This window comes from Euleptes europaea, chromosome 13, assembly GCF_029931775.1.
Source record: "Euleptes europaea isolate rEulEur1 chromosome 13, rEulEur1.hap1, whole genome shotgun sequence".
NCBI lineage: Eukaryota > Metazoa > Chordata > Lepidosauria > Squamata > Sphaerodactylidae > Euleptes > Euleptes europaea.
The window spans coordinates 19,275,418-19,299,891 of NC_079324.1; the positions used below are offsets into that span (position 1 = coordinate 19,275,418).

The 24,474-nt window shown below is 46.9% G+C and overlaps 1 protein-coding gene across 1 annotated transcript; it reads left to right on the forward strand.

Moving 5' to 3' along the window:
- The first annotated feature begins 8,218 nt into the window (after positions 1 to 8,218).
- Positions 8,219 to 20,113, forward strand: LOC130486387 (transmembrane protein 47-like). Its single transcript, XM_056859651.1, has 3 exons — positions 8,219 to 8,417; positions 18,387 to 18,527; positions 19,871 to 20,113. The coding sequence occupies exons 1-3, from the start codon at positions 8,219 to 8,221 to the stop codon at positions 20,050 to 20,052; spliced, it is 522 nt and encodes a 173-aa protein (XP_056715629.1). The 3' UTR covers positions 20,053 to 20,113.
- Positions 20,114 to 24,474: the final 4,361 nt, after the last annotated feature.

A 24,474-nucleotide genomic window follows, 5' to 3' on the forward strand; every position in this document is an offset into this window, starting at 1 on the left:
AAAACAGACTGTGATTCTCAGGATGCTGATTTCTGAACCCAGCAGATAGCCAGGTGGGCGTAGAAACCCTAGGTAAAGGTATAAGATATTAAAGATGACATAAAAGGGCTGCCCTTAAAGGACTGCTCAGTTTGTCATTTCTAAACTTTCTGTTGAGTTCTTAGAAGAGGAGTTGGTTTTTATATGCCGACTTTCTCTACCACTTAAGGAAGAATCAAAACCGGCTTACAATCACCTTCCCTTCCCCTCCCCACAACAGACACCCTGTGAGGTAGGTGGGGCTGAGAGAGCTCTAAGATAACTGTGACTAGCCCAAGGCCTCCAGCTGGCTTCATGTAGAGGAATGGGGAATCAAACCCAGTTCTCCAGATCAGAGTCCACCACTCCAAACCACTACACCTCGCTGACTATTTGGTAAGCTGGGCATTCTCCTTTATGCCTTCTAAGATTTCACTGGTCCTGTCCTACCTGGACAGTTTTAATTTCTGCAGTTCTAAGAACTAGGAACTCTTTAAAATCAAACTTGAGAGTCTCAAGCTACCGAATTCTTCATCTATTACATGCGAATTTGGGGACTCTACCTCCAAAAATGCCCCCCCCCCAGGCAAACTGGAAAAGCTGCATAATTATTCGTCTTTTTCTGGGAATTGCCTATTTGGCTGGGCTGATTCAAGTGTTTGTTTTTTTCGGTAAACCTGAGCCAAAAACAAGCCGAAATGGCAATTTTCTGCTTTATTTTCAACTTGGGTTTACTTATATGCCTGATTACAGAAGCCATACAACCCTGGCCATACTGAAATGGATGCACTGCACCCCACAGGGCCTTCTGTGTACCATCCCACCAGTTGTTTCTGCTAGTTTATCTAAGGAAGAACCTATTTCCCACACATGAAATTGGCATCAGCTGGTATGGAGAAAAATGTGCATCCCATTCCATTCCTCTGCCTTCCTGGGTAATGTTTCAGCAGGTTCACTAAGGTCAGGGCTTTCTGGCAGCTGGCTGGGCTATTTATAGGTGTATGGGGGAGGGGACTCACCAGCACATAAAACAAGGACAAAGGACTGCATTCCCCGCCCCCCCCCCAGTGAAAAGTCAAGCTAACACCTGTCACTTCACACTGGCAAAAACCACTTGGTGGACCCCATAATCATTTTTCTGGATGAGATCTGTATGAACTGTGAATATCCCCCTTTCCCCTATCCTGTAATTCTCACAGGTTATGAAAAAAGGTCACCTTTTGTTTCTTAAACGACATAACCAGGCCATAACACGGAAACAGGCCTTCAACTTTGAATCCTGGACACTAAATAGGGAGAGTGTGAACTACGGGGCATTCCTCATTGTTTTTCTTTTAACTGTTTTTATTTCTTTACTCTTTAACATGGAAATTATTTCTTCCACTGCTAACTCCACAGTCACTTGATGAATGCCACCATCATTTGTGGCCTCACATGTATATGGACCACGGTCATCCTCTTGCAATCCTTTAATCACTAAGCTGCAAATCACTCGAACACTGCAGTCCATTAGCCAGCGCTCTCCTCTGGTCAAGAGATTTCCATTTTTGTACCATGTGATCTGAGGTTCTGGATTGCCTCTGACCTTTCCTTCAAATCTGGCTGTGCCTCCAAGTGACACCCGGATATTCCTTGGAGGTAAGAGTAAATGCTAGCGCTTCTGTTAGAGCAGGAGAAGAAGAAGAAGAGTTGGTTTTTATATGCCGACTTTCTCCACCACTTAAAGAAGAATCGAACTGGCTTACAATCACCTTCCCTTCCCCTCCCCATAACAGACACCCTGTGAGGTAGGTGGGGCTGAGAGAGCTCTAAGAGGACTGTGACTAGCCCAAGGTCACCCAGGTGGCTTCGTGTGTCGGAGTGGGGAAACCAACCTGTGTCACCAGATTAGCATCTGCAGCTCATGTGGAGGAGTGTGGAATCAAACCCGGTTCTCCAGATCAGAGTCCACCGCTCCAAACCTCTGCTTCTAACCACTATACCATGCTGGCTCTCCTTAAGGAGGACCTTAAGGAAGAGTGGTCTAGTGTCAAGGTGGCGTTGGAGATTCTAGTAGCTGTCACCAGTTTCACGTCCCCCATGTTAAGAGCGTATTCCCAGCCTTTTGGCTCAGGGGATTCAACTGTGCCTGACACCAAGGCACAGCCAGCACCCCCAATGGATAAACAGCTCACCCAAGCCTCTGGAATGCAGGCATCAAAGGCTCAGAGTGGCCATGGGAATTATTTCTTCTTTTTGCTTCTCCGATAACATCTTCTATTATACCAATTTAATTTGAAAATACTGGGAGGGAGCTTTGAAATAACAGGAGATTGTTTTTTTTTAACCCCTTGGGTGCTGAGAGCAAGAGCTGAGGTGTTTGGGAAGGTGCAAGTGGTAAAACAGGTGCTTTGCCTGCAGAAGATTCCAGGTTTAGTCTCTGTATTTCATTTATACCCCACTTTCCTTCCCAATGGTGACCCAAAGCGGCTTACAACCCCCCCCTCTTCCATTTTATCCTTGGAACAACAGTCCTGTCAGACAGATTGGGCTGGGAGGGGTGACTAACCCAAGGTCACCCAGCAAGCTTCCATGGCTGAGTGGATCTGTGTGCAATCCCTCTGAAAGGAACTGGAATAGATCTATAGATGTTTAGTTGCCTGTATGTTTTACACTGCTGCTTCCCTGATTAAAATTTATGTTTATTGCATTCTTTCCATCTTTAGCACCCACTCTAAGTGGATCTATTACTGTTTTCATTGTGTCTTTCTCTCTATCTGCACCCATTAGAAGCTGAAACCTCTGACCTCTCTTGTCATTCATTTTAGGTAATAACCACAGCCATTCTAGTCCGTTTCACAGGTAGTCATTCCTTAGTGATTTACAAGTCTGTTTCTGCTGCAGCTCCACCTCTCCCCCCTGTAAAATGGATTATAAAGGTGTCTGTATAATGGTTATAAACTCAATGCATCAGAGGGAGCAAGGTCTGATGCACGGAAGGCTTATCATCGTTTATCACGAGCAACCGCCACATCCATTCCACTCTCTTGCACAGGGGCTTATAACTGGTTTTTCTCTGTTATAACGCCACTTCTCTCCCACCCTTGTAAAATGTATTATAAAAGGTGTCTGTATAAGGGCTGTAAACTCAATGCATCAGAGGAAGCAAAGTCTGACTCATGAAAGGTTATTCTGGAATAGGGAAGTGCATTAAAAATGGTATTTTTCGGGTTTGTGTATATTGGGCCTGAAAAATATTAGCATTCCCAATATTCTTGAATTCCAATACTGGTAGGGTATTTGGATTCAGGTTTTATTCAGGAATCCGAATTTATTTGGCACCATTATAGCCTATGGGGAAGTTGTTTGGGGGGCTATTTTTTAAGCTAGTGGCACCAAATTTGCCACAAAGGTGCTGGTGCCTGTCTATAGAAGAACCCCCAAGTTTCAAGAAGTCTAGGTTAGGGGGTCCAATTCTATGCCCCCACAAAGAAGGTGCCTCCATCCATCCTCCATTGTTTCCGATGGGGGGGAAACAGCCTTTTTTTCCCTCCAGGGCAAAAGCAAAGGCAAGCCTGCAGCAACCACTGGTCAATGCCTCCCATGCCAAGAACCATCACAAGGCCAACAGAACCAAAGCAGAGCCCAGGAATCCCAGCAGAACCACAAGCCAATGTGGTAAGCCCAACAGAACCAATGTCAAACCAGAGAATCATAAGAACATAAGAAAGGACATGCTGGATCAGACCCAGGCCCATCAAGTCCAGCAGTCTGTTCACACAGTGGCCAACCAGGTGCCTCTAGGAAGGCCACCAATAAGACGACCAGCAGCACTATCCTGCCTGTGTTCCACAGCACCTAAGATAATAGGTATGCTCCTCTGTATGCATCATAGGTATACACCATGGCTATGCATCATGGCTAGTATCCATTTTTACTAGTAGCCATGGATAGCCCTACCCTCCATGAACATGTCCACTCCCCTCTTAAAGCCTCCCAAGTAGCCAGCCATCACCACATCCTGGGGCAGGGAGTTCCACAATTTGACAATGTGTTGTGTGAAGAAATCCTTTTATTAGTTTTGAATCTCTCACCCTCCAGCTTCAGCAGATGACCCTGCGTTCTGGTATTATGAGAGAGGGAGAAAAGCTTCTCCCTGCCCACTCTCTCCACACCATGCATAGTTTTATAGACCTCTATCATGTCTCCCCTCAGCTGCCTTCTTTCCAAGCTAAACAGCCCTAATCCCAGCACAACAAAATCAAGAGGGGGGGGGGCACTTTTGCATGCCCAACAGAACCAATGGCAAACCAGAGAATCCCAGCAGGGTTTTTATTTGTTTGTTTGGTTTGGTCTTAGAACCAAGGGCAATTGGCAGAAGCCCAGCACAACAATCTTAAGCACAGGGGGGGACTTTTGAAAACCCAGCAGAACTAACGACAATCCACTTGCATACATAGTATCACTTCCCTCAAGGAAGGCCTCAGAATGTGAGAGGGAAGGGGTTTTGCATGCCCTTGATCTTCCTCTCTCTGCAGTCTCTCACCCCATCACCGCCTCTGAGAGGGAGCCTTAGGTGCTGAAGCTGCTCTTCATCACTGGCTCTCCTTTTCCCACATCCCACCCCTGCAAAGAATAATGTTACACACATGCAGATTAGCTTCATTATCTATGGTGGGGTCTGCTGGTTTCTGTTAGACACGCAGAGAGTTATCCAACTCTCTCCCTTTCATCTCCAACAAGATGAAGACCAGGTTTGGTGCAGCTGCGTTGTTTTCGGCATGCAGTTTTGGTTTGGGGTGGCTGACAACGGAGTGAGCACCACTCATTCTGGAATAAACTTTGTTTGTCTTCAAGGAGGCACTGCATTTCTGCTTTATTTTACTGCTACTCCAAATAGACAATATGGGCCTAGGTAGATCGATGAGTTGTGTTTGTTTCATTTGCAAGACCCAGACTTGATTGAATTTCTTTAGCTATTTGCCTCCGCCAGCATCTATTAAAAGAGACAAGGTGTTTGTTTACAAGATCTACATTAATAATGCATCAAGAGGGATGCCCGCATACAAGCAGGAAGGACTGTAGTTTAGGGGTACAGTACCAGCTTTCTGCGCAGAAGGTCCCATCATGTTCTACCTCTGGCATCTTCAATTAAAAGATCTCAAGTGCTGGGAAAGTCTTTTCTCTGCAGGACGCTGGAGTGAGAGTAGACTGCGCTGTACGAGACAGTCTGACAGCGTAAGACAGCTTCATATGATCAACGGCTGCCTCTTAAGTGCTTGATCTTCAGTCTTGGCTTGCAATTTGGAAGATTTAACAGCGCATGCTGCTGACCAGGCTGGAGTACGGCAGTCGCTTCAGCCTAGTATCACATTTCCAGCCCTGGCCTATTTATTTATTTACTTCGTTTATACCCCGTCTCCCCACATCCGCTTTCATAGTTCTCTCCTCCATTTTATCCTCACAACAGCCCTGTGAGGTCGGTTAGGCTGAGAGTGTGTGATTGGCCCAAGGCCATCCGCAACAGAGTGGGTGATTCAAACCTGGGTCCCCCAGATCCTAGTCTTTTGCTCTAAACTAGGGGTCCCCAACGTAGTGCCCGCTGACCCTTTCTTGGTGCCCACCAGGTGTTTTCAGAAAGTGGGTGGGACCCTTGCCCACCTGGGCTACTGATTGCCCACTGAAGACCTGATTGACTATGCAGATTAACATAACATTGTTTCAGTGGCAGATGCCACCACAGTGCTTGTTTTATCCAGTAGCACCTTAAAGACTAACACAATTTCTGGCAGGGGATGAGCTTTCTCTGAAGAAGTGAGCTGTGGCTCATCAAGCTCATCCCCTGCCAGAAATTGTATTAGTCTTTAAGGTGCTACTGGACTCTCGCTCTTATCTACTACAGAGAATAGGTCTGCGCTTTCACACATACCGAATAATGCACTTTCAATTCACTTTCAACACACTTTGCAGCTGGATTTTACTGGGTGAAATGGAAAAACCCACTTGCAAATGATTGTTAAAGTGCATTGAAAGTGGATTGAAAGTGCATTATTCCCAGGAATGTCTCATAACAAGGGCCATTTATGCATGGGAATTGGTTTTTGTAGGTTATCCGGGCTGTGTGACTGTGGTCTTGGTATTTACTTTCCTGACGTTTCGCCAGCAGCTGTGGCAGGCATCTTCAGAGGAGTAACACTGAAGGACAGTGACTGTCCTTCAGTGTTACTCCTCTGAAGATGCCTGCCACAGCTGCTGGCAAAATGTCAGGAAAGAAAATACCAAGACCACTGTCACACAGCCCGGATAACCTACAAGAACCAATGAACTCTGACTGTGAAAGCCTTCGACAATATTATGCATGGGAAGTTTTGCCTTGGATTTGCCGCTCTCTAGATGCACATTTTCCCCACCCAAATTCTCAAAACAATAAGCCCCTATGCAGAGTTTTGAGAATTCGGATGGGGAAAATGTGTATCTAGAGAGCGGCAAACCCAAGGCAAAACCTCCCAGGCATAATAGGATGCAACACTGTCAAGGAGCGACTTCCTTTCCAGTAAATACGGCAGTGAGAGGGGAATCTGGCTGTGTGACTAACACTTAGGGCTGCCACACCACGCCCCCCCCCCCTCCAAGATTCAGGCAGAAATGCAAGGGCAGCTTCAGCCTGCCTGAAGATGCCAGGCCCGTGGGTGGCTTCCCTGTTGAATTCAGTGGTGGACTGGCCAGGGTGCCAGCTTGCCCGATGGCAAGTGGGCCCTGTGGGCCCCTGATGAAGTGGGGCCCTTAAACATTAGACAATATGTTAGAAATGTGAATGACCTTTTAGTAGTTTGAAGATATTTAAAACTAAAAAAGAAAATTAAAAAAATTTAAAAATTCAATCATAACAATCTGTATTTACGTTTAGTATCTACTGCATACTGCCAGTAATGTGTACAATATATGTACACCGTAATTGTGTGTGTGTGTTAAGTGCTGTCAAGTCGCTTCAGACTCATGGCGACCCTATGAATGAAAGTCTTCCAAAATGTCCTATCTTTGACAGCCTTGTTCAGATCTTGCAAATTGAAGGCTGTGGCTTCCTTTATTGAGTCAATCCATCTCTATATAGTAATTACAGTGTAAAAAGGTAAAGGTTCCCTGTGCAAGCACCGGGTCATTCCTGACCCATGGGGTGATGTCACATCCTGACATTTCCAAGGCAGACTTTGTTTGCGGGGTGGTTTGCCAGTGCCTTCCCCAGTCGTCTTCCCTTTACCCCCAGCAAGCTGGGTCCTCAGTGTACAGTGTACATATATGGTAATTACAGTGTACATATATTGTACACATTACTGGCATATATTGTATGCCAGTAATATACCACATATATTGTACACCAGTAAATTCCAAAAGTAGAAATGACAAACTTTGGGCTTTTTGAACTTTCATCACATCCACTAGAAAATTGGCAACATCTGCAGTAACCTCTGGATCGGAGTCATTTAATAGAAATTGACATTTTGCTTGGGTAGTTAGGTGATATTTGGAAAGAAGCCAAATATAGGAAACACCCCGTGGGAAATGGTTAATATATATTGGTGTGTGTGTGTGTATAGTGTATATATATTGGTGTGTGTGTGTGTGTGTGTGTGTGTGTATATATATATATATATATATATATATATATATATATATATATATATATATATATATACACACACACACACACACACACACACACACACACACACACACATTTATTTCACAAACATTTTAATTGTACCTTTCCCCCACTTACGTATTTTCTGAACATTTTATTTATTTCTTATACAAATCACATGATAGCCTTCCAGTTGTGGGTGGGGGCCCCTTTGTCTCCCGGCGACCAATGTTTTTGGACCCAGCCCGCCACCGGTTGAAGTCATGCCCTACGGGTGTGTGTGTGGGGGGGGGGGGGAAAGAGGCAGTCGACCCCAGCTTCTTCCCCCCCTTAGCAGAGGCGGGCTCTAGGACCCAGGGGGCGGCGCCTAGGCTCCGGGGCCCGGGGCGGGTGGAAGGGGCGGGGCGGGGCGGTTCCTGGGGCCGGGCGGGACACGTGCGGCGGCGGCGGCGGCGCCTGCAGTTGTTTTCGCCGCGGGCGCTGAGCAAAGTTTGCAGGCTGCGGGCATCCCGCCCCCCGCTCCCGCTTGCAGCCCCCGGATGCAGCCGCCGGCCAGCTGAGCGTCGGGGCAGGTGGGCGAGGATGTCTGCCGAAGAGGGAGGGGCGCTGGTGCGGCCCTTCAAGCTGATCGCGCTGCTGTGCGCCTTCCTGGCCCTGGCCCTCGACGTGGCCGCCCTGCTCAGCCCGGCGTGGGTCACGTCGGAGCGGGACTCGCTCTCCCTCTGGAAGTCCTGCCGGCAGCCCCCGGAGGACGGGGAGTGCAGCTCGACCCTCCAGACGGGTAAGCGCCCGGGGCGGGGCGGGGGGGCTGGAGGGTCCTCGGCTGCCGTCCGGCCATTGGTGCCTGCAGGGCCGGTGCCCGTCGCTTTTGCGCCCTAGGCAAGGCTAACTACTTGTGCCTCTTCCCCCCACCCCATTGCTAACCTTTTTTTTTTTTTGGGAAACTAACCAGTTTTCAAGAACAGATGTCTTGGAGAAAAACAAATGCACAAAACTTTTTCTAAGACATTATAATTAACTCTCTTCCATAGCACTGGGGGGGTACTTGTCTTAAAATAGCAAATACAAATGCTGATTCTGTGACCTTAGGCAGATGATGAGAGGGAGGGCATCTTGGGCATCTTCTGGTCACTGGGGGTGTGTGGGGGCAGGGAGTTGTGAGTTGCCTGCATTGTGCAGGGGGTTGGACTAGATGACCCTGGTGGTCCCTTCCAGCGCTGTGATTCTATGAAATTGCCAGCTGCGTTTTTACCCCCAAGAAACTAATCTGTTGAAAACTGCGCCCCTCTCTGGTCTGCACCCTAGGTGACCGCCCAGTTGGCCTAATGATAGCACCGGCCCTGGATGCATGGGAGGTTTTGCCTGGGGTTTGCCGTTCTCTAGATGCCCATTTCCCCCTATCCGAATTCTCAAAACCCTGCATGGGGGCTTATTTTTGAGTTTTGAGAATTTGGATGGGGGAAATGTGCATCTACGGCAGAGTTTCTCAACCTTTTTACCCTTGCGGAACCCTTTAAATAATATTAATGTCTCATATGATTTACATATGATTAGCCTATTCATCACTATTTCTCACGGAACCCCTAGCGATTTCTCGTGGAACCCCTGGGGTTCCAGGGAACCCTGGTTGAGAAACGCTGATGTAGAGAGCAGCAAATCTAAGGCAAAAACTCCCATGCATAAATGGCCAAAGTCACAGTCCAATTAGTTCAGGAGGTATGATAGCAGTCCTCTCTGCTGAAAAATTGAGTTTAGTTAATGCTGGCACTTCTCCCCCCCCCCTTTTTTTTTGATGGAGGCCCTGTGCCTTTAATGGTCGCATAGCAGGCAGAAATTCAACAAGTGCCTGTCTTTGGTATGGATATGTAAGGGGGGAGTTTCTCCTAAGGAATGTCTGCTTCCAGGCAGATGGCCAGCTGTCAAGATCCAGGAGCCTTACTAAGGTGAAATGGGGGGCCAGCCCCACTCCTTCAACAGCTGCTGGATTAAAAAAAATTTTTTTTTTTAAGAAGTGGTGAACTTTCCAGCACGCTTCCCTGCTGTGCCTCCTAATCCCCAGATGTCTGGATCAGATGGGGATGAAAATGATTCCTTGTGCCCAGTTCCTTGTTCGTGAGGAGTTAGGATAGAGACTGAAGTTTGCTCATGGCCTGAAATAAACTTTGGTCCGCTCCCAATCCTAAGCCCCCTCACCAGGGACTGATGACCAGCTGGGGACTGGCCGGCTCAAACCTTTGATTTGTGCAATAGGCTGGGATGCAAAGACAATAATGCTAGGAAAAGTGGAAGGCAGCAGGGAAAGAGGAAGACCCAACATGAGATAGCTTGACTCAGTCAAGGAAGCCACAGCCCTCAGTCTGCAATACCTGAGCAAGGCTGTTAACTATAGGAGGTGTTTGGAGGACATTATAGAATCATAGAGTTGGAAGGAACCACCAGGGTCATCTAGTCCAACCCCTTGCACAATGTAGGAAATTCACAACTACCTCACCCCCACACCCCCAGTGATCCTCCATGCCCAGAAGATGGCCAAGATGCCCTCCCTCTCATGATCTGCCTAAGGTCATAGAATCAGCATTGCTGACAGATGGCCATCTAGCCTCTGCTTAAAAACCTCCAGGGAAGGAGAGCTTACCACCTCCCGAGGAAGCCTGTTCCACTGAGGAACCACTCTGTTAGAAAATTCTTCCTAATGTCTAGATGGAAACTCTTTTGATTTAATTTCAACCCGTTGATTCTGGTCCGGCCTTCTGGGGCAACAGAAAACAACTCGGCACCATCCTCTATATGACAGCCCTCAAGTACTTGAAGATGGTTATCATATCCCCTGTAACTGACTTGCCTGCACTGAACATACACACACAAAATTCCCAGAGGTCAGCACCCAGGAATTCTCTGGGTATATGATGTGATGTAGTCAAACGCTGCTAGGGTTAAGTTGTGCTCTTAATGTCCGCAATTTACTTGTAGGGCATATGGTACTCTGCATATGCTCAGAGCCACTCATGTTTTGCAGGCCTTACTTGTGATTAAAAGATCAACATTAGTTTGGGGGCTGATCCAAACCTCAAATGAAGCTTATGGCCATTTCTGCACAGGAGGTTTTGCCTTGGATTTGCCCCTCTCTAGATGCACATTTTCCCCATCCAAATTCTCAAAATTCAACAATAAGCCCCCATGCAGAGTTTTGAGAATTCAGATGGGGAAAATGTGCATATAGAGAGCGGCACATCCAAGGCAAAACCTCCTGTGCATAAATGGCCTATGAGTATCAGGTGGTGTGTCTGTTAATAGAGCCTAACTCTTGGTAGGGTTAAAGGGAAACAGTATCCTATGGGGGTTGGGGGGTCAATGTGTTTTGCAAGGGCTGCAAGCAGCTCCATTGAGGCAGCTCCTGGGGATTTTGCCTCTTGGCAGCTTTAGCTTCTTTGGACTGAGTTCTTGTAATTGTGGCGCCTGCCCTCCTTGTAAATGCTTTACTTCTGCATTAAAAATCGTTCCTGGGAAAGCGTGGGGAGGGCTAGAAAGTAAGAAGCCTGAAAGAACTACATCCCCCCCCCCGTGCAAAAGGAAGAGGGAAGCAGTTACAGACTATGCAAAAAAAAAAAAATTGTACTGCTGTCATATCCTGGCCGCCATCAGAAAACAAGCTGCTGAGCTTCTGAATCTGCAGAGACCTCCAAGCCGCCTTCAAGGGTGAGCCCTAGCATAGGATATATTACAGTAGTCTAATCTGGAGAATAAGGTAGACCCATATTGGAATACCAGGGTTGCTGTGCAGAGAAAGGCACCGACAAACCACCTCTGTTAGTCTTTTGCCATGAAAACCCCAAAAGGGGTCGCCATAAGTCGGCTGTGACTTGACGGCACTTTACACACACACACATTGTGGTTGCTGAGGTGAAACTCGTTTTAAAAGTTGCAGTCTTCACACCTGATGGAGATAATAGTGAAAGACGGTTCTGGCAATTGGCTAAAGTCTGGGCTCCCCGGTGGAGTGATGGATCTAGTACTCAGTGCAAATCTGTGATCCCCTCTTCCTATGCTCTCAGTCTTAGGTTCAAAATAACATAACTCCTGAAGATCCATGATCCAGTAGGGGACTCTACATTTGGCCAAAGCAATAGTGGCCAGGGAGCAGGGTAACCTTCCCAAGGCACTGCTTTTCTAGTCTATTTCCCAGCTGTCTTTTTCTTTTGTGTGGTTAGGGAGTTTTCTCTGAGTTCAGGAAAGGCCTTGGTGAAAGGATTTAAATGCCTGCTTCTTAAGCCCTGTCGCACTGATCGCAATGGGTTTTCTTTAGAAATTCCCATGTCGTGTGGGGAATACAAGTTCAGATTTCCCAACAGTTTCGTTTCTACCCTGACTCCTAGAGAGTTTATGCATGGGAGGTTTTGCCTTGGACTTGCTGCTCTCTAAATGCACATTCCCCCCCCCCAATGCAAATTCTCAAAACTCAACAAAAAGCCCCCATTCAGAGTTTAGAGAATTTGCATGGGGAAAATGTGTATCTAGAGAGCCGCAAATCCAAAGCAAAACCTCCCGTGCATAAATGGCCCTAAAGTGTAAATAAAGCCTGTTGCCAGTACCCCCTGCCTCACTTGCCATTCTGAGCTTGGTCTATTTGGTGGGCATAGAGATTCTTCAATGTGACCTTGCCTAGAAAAAACACAGGCTTCTCTTACTACAAACAAGTCACTGGGCACAGCTTTAGCCTCGTTGTTTGTCTTGGGTCAAAATGCAAGCAAGAGAGCATGGGTTGGTGTTGCTTTCCCTGAGCACCAGGTTTGTTTTCTTGCAAGACCCAGCAGTCAGGAGTTACAAATCTGGGGTGTGGGGAGAGGCAGCTGGGCAGCTCGCTGCAAAGGAATTTTTCCTTTGCTTTTTGTTAGCAGCCGCTCAAGCATGCAAACCTGAAGGGGCAGGAGGGGGAAAACGGGTCCATTTGTCTCCTGTGAGGGGGATTGTTTAGTCTTGGGCAGAGGGAGGTGACAGATGTGTGGTGTTTGCTATACTGACTCTGCTGTCCAGCGCTCAGACCTGTGATTTACGGCGAGCTCTTCAGCTGACCACCTGCTTCCATAGTCATCTGCCGTCTCCTGCCCAGGCATTCTGCTCAAGATGCGGGAGATGTTGTGGCACCAGCTCCTTGTCTGCGTGCAGCTGAGAAGCCAAGGTGCCTTCTTCCACAAGGCTGAAATCGGTTTCCACTTCCTTATTTTCACTTGTTGGGGTTTCCCCCCTCCTTAAGTCACAGCTCTCATGGTTGTGGGAGAACGCCAGGTTCGAATGAAGCTGCATGTAAGAATGGACTCAGAGAAACCTTGAAATCTAGACATATAGCTTAAATTAGGAAAGCAATATTCATAAACAAATAAGCATCTGTGCAGATGGGAGAGAGGCGGCAATGACCCATAGGACATCACCGGAGACTCTCAACTTGTTGATAGACAACTTAGCAGTTTATAGACGTATATAAACAATTTGGAAAAAAATCCCCTTAAAGCCCTAACCAGAACTATTCTGAATTTCCCCAGTGGCATAATTAGAGATGGTCAGAAGCATAGCTGGCCAGAGGCAAAGATGTCAAGTCGAGCCCTTGGCAAACCACTGTAAGAGGGAAAGTTCACTTCCCACAACTGTACCTGGCTGTGGTTTTTATTTCAACAAAGATGTTATTACAGTGAATATACGTATATGGTTCTTAAGAGTATTGCTACTCTAACTACTTTGGTTCATGCACAGCATTCAGGGTATGGCTCAGGCCTCAATGTCAGAATTCCCCTTAATGGTGGCCTTGTAGAGGTTTCAAGGCCAGAGGCGTTCAGAGGTGGTTTGCCATTGCCTGCCTCCGCCTACTTGGAGGTCTCCCATCCAAATATTTGCCAGGGTTGGGGCTGAGAGTGTGTGACTGGCCCAAGGTCACCCAGCAAGTTTCCGTGGCAGAGTGGGGATTCAAACCTGGGTTTCCCAGATCCTAGTGCGACACCATAACCAGTACACCATGCTTATTCATGAATCCCAAATGAAAATAGGTATCCTCGAGTCCCTGAGAGCTTATAGATTCCTAGCAGAGGAGGTTTGAGGGGAGGGTTGTGAGACTTACAAATTGGGACCCTCTCTCATAGTCCCTTGTGAGTCCTCCTGTTGATAATAATAATAATTAATGACCCCATTGAAGCCTTGTGTTTAGAGGTGATCTGAAAGTTCAGTCTCGGCGGATCATTTATGAAATCATGAGAATGTTTCATCCTAAGAAGAAGAGTTGGTTTTTATATGCCTACTTTCTGTACCACTTAAGGAAGACTCAAACCAGTTTACAGTCACCTTTCCACCCCCCACATGCACAACAGACACCCTGTGAGGTTGGTGGGGCTGAGAGAGTTCGGAGAGAACTGTGACTAGCCCAAGGTCACCCAGCTGGCTTCATGTGGAGGAGTGGGGAAACCAACCCGGTTCACCAGATTAGCATCCACCGCTCATGAGGAGGAGTGGGGAATTGAACCCGGTTCTCCAAATTAGAGTCTACTGCTCATGTGGAGGAGTGGGGAATTGAACCCTGTTGACCAGATGAGCATCCGCCGCTCATGTGGAGGAGAGGGAAATCAAACCCGGTTCTCCAGATTAGAGTCCACCGCTCCAAACCACTGTTCTTAACCACTACACCACGCTGGCTCTCCTACAGCTATGACCTCTTCTGTGGGTCTGATCCGGCAGGGCCAGGTGTGCTGCGGGGGGCTGAACTAATGAGCTCGCCGTGGCTGCAAGCTCTGGAAGTTCAATCACTCCCGGTGGCTCCGAGTCTGGTGCAAACAGTTCGCAGGAGCTCTTCTATTAGAAATGCAGGTTGGCGCCCGGCTGGTACGTTGAGATTCAGACAAGAAGCAATTTGGCAACAGAAACTGGGCAGGCAGGCAAGGAGCGCGGGTAGGAGTGTTAAAGTAAACATGCAGCAGCTCACAGCTGTCTGCCAAAACTGTGGAATCGGGAAAACAGCAAAGCCCCAGCCTGTTTTTCAGTGCCTGCTGAAAAACCGCCAGACATGCATGTTTGATTCCTGGGGATAGTAAGCATATTGCCATATCTAATTGTAAACCGGCTGGCCCCTAGGTGGATGATGAAAGCCATAGATCTGGACCCCCGCAGGCAAGGGAGAGGTCTCTGCCTACGGGGGTGGGAGTGGGGGCACTCCAGGCATGCAGAAAACTATGACTAAGGCGGGGAGGGGGGAATCCTGGAAAGGCTCCCAAAAGGACAGAAGGTTGAGAGCAGCTGAATGTCAGTTAAAGGAGAAGAGGGGGTGAAAGAAATCACCCTGCGTAAAACTTCGAAAGCTTAGATAATCTGGAAGGAAAGATTAGGGAGGGGGTTGGATTTCCAAATGGTTTAGTCTCCCCCCCCCCGGTTTTTGCAACTCCTCCTGGGCCTCCAGCTTTGTGTGCATGATTACAAAAGTCGGCTCCGCAGCAGGTGGTCTAGAATTGCCATGATGGAGAAGTTTTTGATATATGAACTCCTGGACGGGGACATAGTTGCGGCCTTCAGAGGGAGGCCCCCGCTTTCTTTGCCCTCTTGTCTTGCAGATGTCCGCAAACCCCCGGTTTGCCACACCATCTGACTCCGTCACAATTAATTGCTGATTAATAGGAACCGGGGAAAGTCTTTTGTTGGGGCTGAGTGAAAAGGCCAGCGGTTCCAGATGATTCATTTGTTTGTGCTTCACGCAAGCCAAAAACGGGTGGAAAAGAATTCCCAGGCCGGGATAGGCTTTCTCTATTGTGTCCGCTGGGAAAGCGGTTATCAACTCTCTCCTCTTACCGCCTTTCTTTTCTGTGGATGCTTAATTCAAGGACGTGCCAGTGATTATACAAGGGGCTATGCGTATCCTGGTCTGCGAAGAAAAATCCAAAATTGGCACAAAAATCCAGGATTGGCACAAACAAGGCCTGAAAAGCAGATTTGCAGATTAAGCGAGTCTGCATAATTATGGGTTGATCCAGCCAGCTTTTCTCCTGGAGGAAAGGAGAGGTTCCCTTTGACTACCAAAAAAGGCTCCGCTGGGGATCATGGGATCTGCACGTACAAAAGTCATGTGGGCGGGGGGCTGCAATTGGAAGAAAAAATGGTTGCAAGGGAGTGGAAAACCTAGCTGGATCCGTCCCTGTGTGTTTTCTTGTCATTGGTAGGGAGCGTTGAACCCCTGGCATTTAGGGGATGTGAATCATCTTTGCCTTCAATAGGGAATCTATAAGGACACGGTGTTGGCTTTGGGGCTTCCCAGCCCCAATTAAGGTCACAAGCCCAGGCTTTGCAAGGTTCTTTGCTCTCTTTCTCAGTTCACAGCATTATTATTGGGATATATAAGATAAGACTGTTCATGGAATTATCTGCGAGTCAGTTGTGTAACCCGGACCTTTTGTTTTCTGCTTATCTCTCTTGGAACCTTTTTGATAAGGTACCCTGTGCCCTGACCTGGATGGCCCAGGCTAGCCTGATCTCATCAGATTTTAGAAATCTCAGGCCCTTTTTGCATGGCTGTTCCCTCGCGGTCACCCTTCCAATGACTTTGGGTCTTTGTTTTGATTATGCATGCCGTTTCCGACCATCAGAGGTCGCCTCGCTGTCCCCCTGCGTTTCCGCATGTTTTGCCCACGTTTTCAAATTTGTGATAAAACAAGTCCCTGAAAACCTGTGCAAAATGTGCGGAAACACAGAGGGACAGCGAGGTGACTTCTGACGGTCGGAAACGGGACAGCGAGGTGACTTCTGATGGTCGGAAACGGCATGCATCATCAAAACCAAGACCCGAAGTTGTCTGAGGGGTGATGGCGAGGGAAACAGCCAAGCATAAGAGGCCTCAGAAACTAAGTAGGGTCAGCCCTGGTCAGTACTTGGATGGGAGACCACCAAGGATTACCAGGGTTGTTACCCAGAGGCAGGCCATGTTTGTTTGTTTTCCTACGTCGGCATCTCATGTTTTTTTAAAATAAGTTTTTATTGTGTTTTTATGGGATACAGAAGGGGAAAAAAGGGAGGGAGGGAAGTTTTGCATCCATTTGCAATAGACAGTATTATCTCAGTCAATAATATAAAGTAAAAATTATGCTTGCTACAACTAATTCAATATATTAGTTTCTATCCTGTTCTTACTTGATTAAAAATAATCAAATATATTCTTAAACATATTAGACAGCCACTAACATTGGGGAAAAAAGAATAAAAATAAAATAGCGTTATGGGTGTACCATAGTTTCATTTTCTCTAAAAGTTGATCATTATTAAGGTAGACCATATGCATTTATTTACCCACAGATTGTTTCCTTATCCAAGCAGAACTGGCCGCAGGAAAGCATCTTGGCCACTGGTTTTCCCCAGGAAACAAAATTGTCCATTGTTTGTTTTCCTACGTCGGCATCTCATGTTAAGTCTCTTCCAGAACACCCCTTGAGGTGGTATTTCAGACTCCCTTCCACGGAGGTGCATACTGATTCCCTGTTGCTTTATTGCTGTGGGCCCACTTTCCATTTGGCTGCACCATCAGCGCCTGAAACAACAATCAGCCAAAAGCAACATGGACCACAAAGGGGGGGGGGAAGGCAAAATATTCACTGGTGCTTTTTTCAGCTCACTTAAATGGCTTCCTCCTTGTTAAGGAAAATATAGGCTAATCAGAAGTATGCTAGGAAAGAAACAGTAAATGAAGGATATGTTTGGATGCAAGGCAGACTCGCCATGAGTAACTGTCCAGCTACAGAAAAGTCCTCCCAGGTTATAAATTACCAGCACTGCCTCCACTGTCAGCGGCATGAGAGAAATTCAAATGTGCTTTTATCCACTAGTCTGATTTGAAATTACTCCCATTCCTGGTTCTGCAAGAAATCCCCTTAACAGTTCCTGCCTTATTAGTTTGCTGCAGACAGGATGTCTCGGTGGAAATGGAAATGGAAAAAAATGTCTGCACCTATGAATGGCCTGTTTTGATCCAGATACGACAGCGATTCTTGGTTGATGTGAACAGAGTTTTTTGTTGCATGGGGGTGGTTCCATGCTACAACCTTTTCCCAACACTGAAGGATCCCTTTCATCACATTCATCTGCAAGCAGATTCTGCATGGCCCAATTAAAATGCTTAGGGCAGTTTAGCTTGGAAAGAAGGCGGTTAAGGGGAAGCATGATAGAGGTCAATAAAATTATGTATGGTATGGAGAGAGCATACAGGGAGAAGCTTTTCTCCCTCTCTCATAATACCATAACGTGGGATCATCTGCTGAAGCTGGAGGGTAAGAGATTCAAAACAGATAAAAGGAAGTATTTCTTCACACAACAAATAGTTAAATTGTGGAACTCCCTGCCCCAGGATGTGGTGATGGCTGGCTACTTGGGAGGCTTTAAGAGGGGAGTGGACATGTTTATGGAGGATAGGGATATCCATGGCTACCAGTTAAAATGGATACTAGTCATGATGCATACCTATTCTCTCCAGGATCAGAGGAGCATGCCTATTATATTAGGTGCTTTTGAAACACAGGCAGGATAATGCTGCTGCAGTCGTCTTGTTTGTGGGCCTCCTAGAGGCACCTGGTTGGCCACTGTGTGAACAGACTGCTGGACTTGATGGACCTTGGTCTGATCCAGCAGGGCCTTTTCTTATGATCTTATGACTGGCTCTCAAGTTCTGAGTGGTGGTTGAAAGACCCTCTTTGCTGTTGATAGCTTCTTTGAGACTCTATCTGTTTCTTTTTCTTTCCAGACTGGCAAGTAGCTACTTTGGTGTTAATCCTGACTTCAGCCACCGTCACTCTGCTATCATTTCTTATGTCCCTGATTTCCTTCTGCCTGGGGACCTACAGGAGCTATTATCGAGTTGCTGCCCTCCTCCTCTTTGCAGCAGGTATGTAGAGCATTCCCCTCCCCCACCCCCGGTACACTTGTCTAAATGGCAGTCAACATTGGCTTGGGACCTGTGGCAAATCTCTGCTGGCAGAAGGGATTTCCTTGCCTCCCTACTCCTGCTGAAGACCTAAATGATCTCTAAAATGCTGGTCCTGAAGGAGTTGGATGGCTGGAGCTGGGAATTGCAAACTCCACCCCATTCCATCAGCAGAAATTTGCTGTACATGAACCCATAAAGCTGCCTTATGCTGAACCAGACCCCTGGTCCATCAAAGTCAGTATTGTCTACTCAGACCGGCAGCAGCTCTCCAGGGTTTCAGGCAGAGGTCTTTCATATTACCTACTTGCCTAGTCCCTTTAACTGGAGATGCCAGGGATTGAACCTGGGACCTTCTGCATGCCAAGCAGATGCTCTACCACTGAGCCATGGCCCCAATCCATCAGCTATTTGTGGAAGAAAATTCTCCAATGATTTTAGACCCTTTCAAACTGCCCTTATAATCCGGTTGAACAGTGGGTTGCTAACAGATTTTTTGTGTCAGTCCAGACACAACCAGTTTGGCTCCCGGCTGCCAACAGATATTTTTACCTGTTCAGACAAATCCGCTTGTGTCCTGTTGGCATCGCAGGGCTCTGCTGCTTTTTATGAAAACTGCTTTCTCCCATCTTCAGTTCTTACTTGCACTTCTGAATCACTCCAATGTGCTGTTTGAACTGTATGGAGGACTTCCGAAAGGACCGCTATTTTTCCCCTGCCTTTTTCTGTGCAGCATCTTTTTCAGCTTTTTTTTTAACATTTCAAGATCTGCGCTATAGCGTTATAGCACTATAGCAGCACCATTGACATGCCCATCACTGTAGCTGGAAAAGAACGCACCACCAAAAAAGGTGGGAAAAGAATAGCGGTGCTGTTTGAACTGGCCAGAGCGCTTTAGAGACAGCTCATAGACGGACTGAAATGAGCTGTATGAACACCCATCTCTGCATCGTTTTACTCAGAAATGGGCCAACAACAGATGACATCCGTTTTGGAACAGTAATCTGAAAGGGGCAGTTATGTTTTGCAATTCACTGAGATAAATTCACTGAGACAAGAAAGGATGGCTATGGCAGATATCAGTGCTACAAGTGGCTATACTTAAGATGCCCCTTTCTTTTTTTTTTCTGTCCAGAGCGAAATTTGTGATATACTCTAAAAATGGAAGCAGGAGGGTGAGCGAGCAGAGGCTCTGGAGATAAGTGCCATTGTTGGTTTCACTAACAGTGGCAGATGAGGCCGCGTGTGAAGTTGAATTGATTCTCTTTGGCTTAACGGTCCTCTAATTTGTTCCACTGATCCAGTGGTTCTGCAGGTCTGCGCCTTGATTCTGTATCCCATCAAATTCATCGACAGCAGCCTGTTGAAGAGCTACCACGAGTTCAACTGGGGGTACGGCTTGGGCTGGGGCTCTGCCATCTTCATGCTGGGGGCGGCCATCTTGTACTGCCTGCGCACAGATGTGTACGACGACGCCTACTACTGAGGCGGGCAGAGCGAGCTGCGTTTGGGTTATTAGATCGACAGGACCGGATGGATGGAGAGAGACTGAGAATTGAAGGGACCACTAGATTCGCTGGGAAGGGGGCAGCTAATCACGTGCTCGGTCCTTTTGTGTGAGCACCTCACCTTGGCGGGACGCTGGCTAAACTTTTCAAAAAGGAACAGGCGAAGATCTCCGGGTCTGGCGGCCGCTCTTCAAGTAGTTAAGCGGAACTATTTAGCGAGTGAGCTCTGCTTCTCACCAGGAGCATTAGCTTGTGATCTTTCTCCTAATTCTTTGCTTTCCTGTGCAGGAATAAGTTGTCTTTATTTTTAAAGAGTGCAACTCTCTTGTTGGTTAAGAGGACCCCCCTTGGCCTTTATTTTGAGGTATCCGGCACAAGCGGTGATGGTGGGCAGCCAGTCCGGGTTTTTTTGTGTGTTTTTTTAAGTGCACAAGAGACTGTAGTTAACGCTGGTGGTTTCGATCGCCACCACGCACAGCATGCGCATGTGAAGGGATGCAGGGACGAATAAACCAGCCAATCTAAATGCACTCGCTGCAGCCGCGTGCTTTTTTCTTTTGGTGTGAGTGTGTGTGAAAACTTCAGACAGCCCAGCCGTCATAGGAGAAGGCAGCTCTTATTGGGACAGGACTGAAAAGGTCAGGGCATGGTGGGGGTGGGGAGGGGAGATACTGGTGTAAGTGGGAAGAGTGAATACACAGCAGCCGTGCAGTGGCTCTCGTCAGCAGATCGCTGGGGGATGAATGAGCTCATGCTGGGTCTGGATTTCAGCAAAATTGGGTGGGTGTAATGCTGAGGTGATAGAATGGACTGGATCACGGTTTTGAATGCTCCCCTGTTGTTAAAAAGAAAAAAAATTCCCGCGTACAGAAAAGCAGCATAGCAGACAAAGGTTGGGGCAGATTCCCCCCCCCCCACGATGTGCTAGTTTTTTTGGGGGGGTTTTCTACTTGCAGCTAGCTTTTGTTTACTTGGGGGGAAGAAGGAGAGAGAGAGAGAAGAGTTGGTTTTTTAGATGCTGACTTTCTCTACCACTTAAGGTAGAATCAAACCAGCTTACAATCACCTTCCCTTTCCCTCCCCACAACAGACACCCTGTGAGGTAGGTGGGGCTGAGAGAGTGTGACTATCCCAAGGTCACCCAGCTGGCTTTGTGTGTAGGAGCGGGGAAACAAATCCAGTTCACCAGATTAGCCTCGGCTGCTCATGTGTAGGAGTGGGGAATCAACCCCGGTTCTCCAGATCAGAGTCCACTGCTCCAAACCAGCATTATAAGTGATCCAGTCTCCTACCCACTGTCTGAAGCAGTACGGTCCTTCCTACCGTCTCATCCCCATCACATTCTGTTGCACGTTGTAGACCTAGAGAGATAGTTGTGGAATGAGTGTCCCTGACTTAAATGATAGTGTGTTTAAAAGGGTCCCATTGCTCTGTTCCATCCAGGGAGGGGAGACTGAAATAAAGCAGGAGAAGAATCTGGTGCTTACTCAGTTAAAAAAATAAAATAAAGGGGGAGAACTCTGTCAAAATAGCGAGACACCCTTGACTGCAAAAGCAGAGAGGATCATCCAGCAGCTGCTGAGAGAAGACTGTTCTCATTCCCACTGAGTCTGTTAAAATGCTTGTTTGCAAATGCTTATTTAAAATGCTTAAAATATTTACGGGGCCTACAGACTCCTTGTGCCGGAGGAAGATACGAATTGATCCGTAGGACCCAATCCGCGTTTATCTATTGCCTTGCCAGATCCAGACCTTTAAGAGCTCTTATCCAGCCAATGAGCCAACCGAGGCAGCCACACACACCCCACGCTTGATCTGGACTGGCGAGGCATGGCCCAGCCTGACCAAGTGACATTTATGTCATATCCGGCCTTCGTAACAATTGAGTTTGACAACCCTGTTCTAGAAGATGCTTTCAAGAGTCAGAGCTTGCCTCAAAAACTTATACTCAAAAACTTCTCCTTTTCATTGAGGCAAGAAATTCACTGAGACAGGAAAGGATAGCTATGGCAAATATCGGTGCTGTTAGTGGCTATACTTAAGAGGGGCTGTGGCTCAGTGGTGGAGCATCTGCTTAGTATGCAGAAGGTCCCAGGCTCAATCCCCAGTATCTTCAGTTAAAGGGACTAGGCAAGAAGGTGATGTGAAAGACCCCTGCCCAAGACCCTGGAGAGCTGCTGCCGATCTGAGTAGACAACACTGACTTTGATGGACCAAGGGTCTGATTCAGTTTAAGGCAGCTACATAGGTTCATGCTGGAGTAAATTTTGTTAGTCTTTAAGGTGCCACGAGGTTCCCATTTAACACTGAGCTGTGTTTGAGCTATCCCTCTGGAATAAATTCCAAGGCTGTCGATAGTTTCTCCTGCATTCTTCCTTGAACCACTTGGGGCCTGGCCAGGCAGATGGTTATCAGCAGGGAACTGCCAAACGATCACTTTTCTATTCAGCTGGCATCAGATCTGCAGCTCCTTAAGAGCACAATTCTTGCAAAGTTGCTCGTTCTCAAGCTTGAGAGACCCTTTTCAGGCCAGGAAAGTTAATGGGCTTAGGAGGAGGTAACTTAGGATGGCCGCTGTTGGTTACTAACGCCCCTTTGTTTGCCCACTGGTTTGTTCCTTTTATTTCTCCCACATAAAAACCAAGCTATTACTGCTTTGGTATGCAGGCACATTTTTGTTTTGTTTTGATAAGAGGGGGTTTGAATAGCAGGCATCTTTTAAAGGGGGAGAGGGGAAGGATTTGGGGCTTGTAATTCTCTCTTTGGTTTTAGCTAGGGATGTTTTAGCTGCTATTGTAAGCTCCCTTGAACCAAGAGGAAAGGCAGGTGTAAGCCTTGTACAAAATGTATTTATTGTTGAATAGTGCATTGCCTTGTTTCATCTGCATAGTTATGACACACTAGCCTGGAAATGCTGCCCTCTAGAGGGAGGTTCTTTTTACAAGAAAGTTGCGGCGGCTGCGTTTCAGGTTTTTGACTGGGGCATCCACCATCCTGTGGTCACTTACCTGGCCCTTTTATGACTAAAATGGTTACACGGGGCATAAATGTGTTTAATAAATGAATGAAAATTCTGAAGGACTACATGGGATTGATTCATATGCTAAGTGTGCAGGGAAGAATTCTTTGTGTTGCGAGGCATCACTGAACCTATTATCCCCCTATCAATAAAGGATAGTTATAAAAGGATGTGGGGGCAGTTGTTATCTCAAAATCAAGAAGAAGAAGAAGAAGAGTTGGTTTTTATATGCCGACTTTCTCTACCACTTAAGGGAGACTCAAACCGGCATACAATCACCTTCCCCTCCCCACAACAGGCACCCTGTGAGGTAGGTGGGGCTGAGAGTGTGTGACTAGCCCAAGGTCACCCAGTTGGCTTCATGTGGAGGAGTGGGGAAACAAATCCAGTTCACCAGATTAGCCTCCCCCGTTCATGTGGAGGAGTGGGGAATCAAACCCAGTTCTGCAGATCAGAGTCTACCGCTCTTAACCACTACACCACACTCAGAAATACTGAGCTTGATTGTACAAAAGCTGGATTAAATAATATGAATGATCAAAAGGGTTGGCATAATTCTCTGAAATTACCACATTTCCCTTCTTTTTTAGAAATCTTACTGGCATGGCAGATTTTATACTGGCTAGAAAGTACAACAGCCTCAGTTTAGTCATTGTAGTTTCTAGGGTCAGATCAGGCTAGATTTGATCTATAACCCACAGATTATTATTTTTTAAGCAGTCCATGGTATCTGTAACACTCTCCTCCAACACCACATATCAAAGGAATCTACTTTCTTCCTGTCAGCTTTCTTCATTGTCCAGCTTTCACATCTATACATAGTAATGGGGATTACGATGGCATGAATTAACTTGATCTTGGTTTAGACACCTTACTTAGCTTCCAGTATGTGATGAGATTGGGCTAGCTTGGGCCATCTAGGTTAGGCCATTGGGAAATTAGTAAATTTAATTATAGCCAGAACTATTTCAGTGTTTTGTGCAATATCTGTGTGTAAAATGCCATCAAGTCGCAGCTGATTTATGGCAACCCAGCAGGGTTTTCAAGGCAAGAGATGTAAAGAGGTGGCTTGCCTCTGCATAATGATCCTGGGATCCCTTGGTGGTCTCCCATCCAAATACTTGCCAGGGCCGACCCTGCTTAGCTTTTGAGATCTGATGAGACTGGGCTAGCCTGGGCCATCTGGATCAGGTAGTGAAATTAGTCAATCGGTCATGGAATTAGTCAATCTAATTATAGCCAGAACTAGTTCAGTATTTTGTGAAATATAGCCTAGCTGTTATGTCATAAAAGGTTCTTATCTACCTACATGCCAAAATGGCTTCCCCATTCTCATACCTGGAAACCAGTTCTGTGCCACACGGTCACCGGCTCCCGTACC

Coding starts and splice junctions, on each gene's coding strand:
- LOC130486387 (XM_056859651.1), top strand. CDS start 8,219: ATGTCTGCCGAAGAGGGAGGGGCGCTGGTGCGGCCCTTCAAGCTGATC. Junction 8,418..18,386: donor CAGCTCGACCCTCCAGACGG/GTAAGCGCCCGG, acceptor TTTTCTTTCCAG/ACTGGCAAGTAGCTACTTTG. Junction 18,528..19,870: donor CCTCCTCCTCTTTGCAGCAG/GTATGTAGAGCA, acceptor CCACTGATCCAG/TGGTTCTGCAGGTCTGCGCC.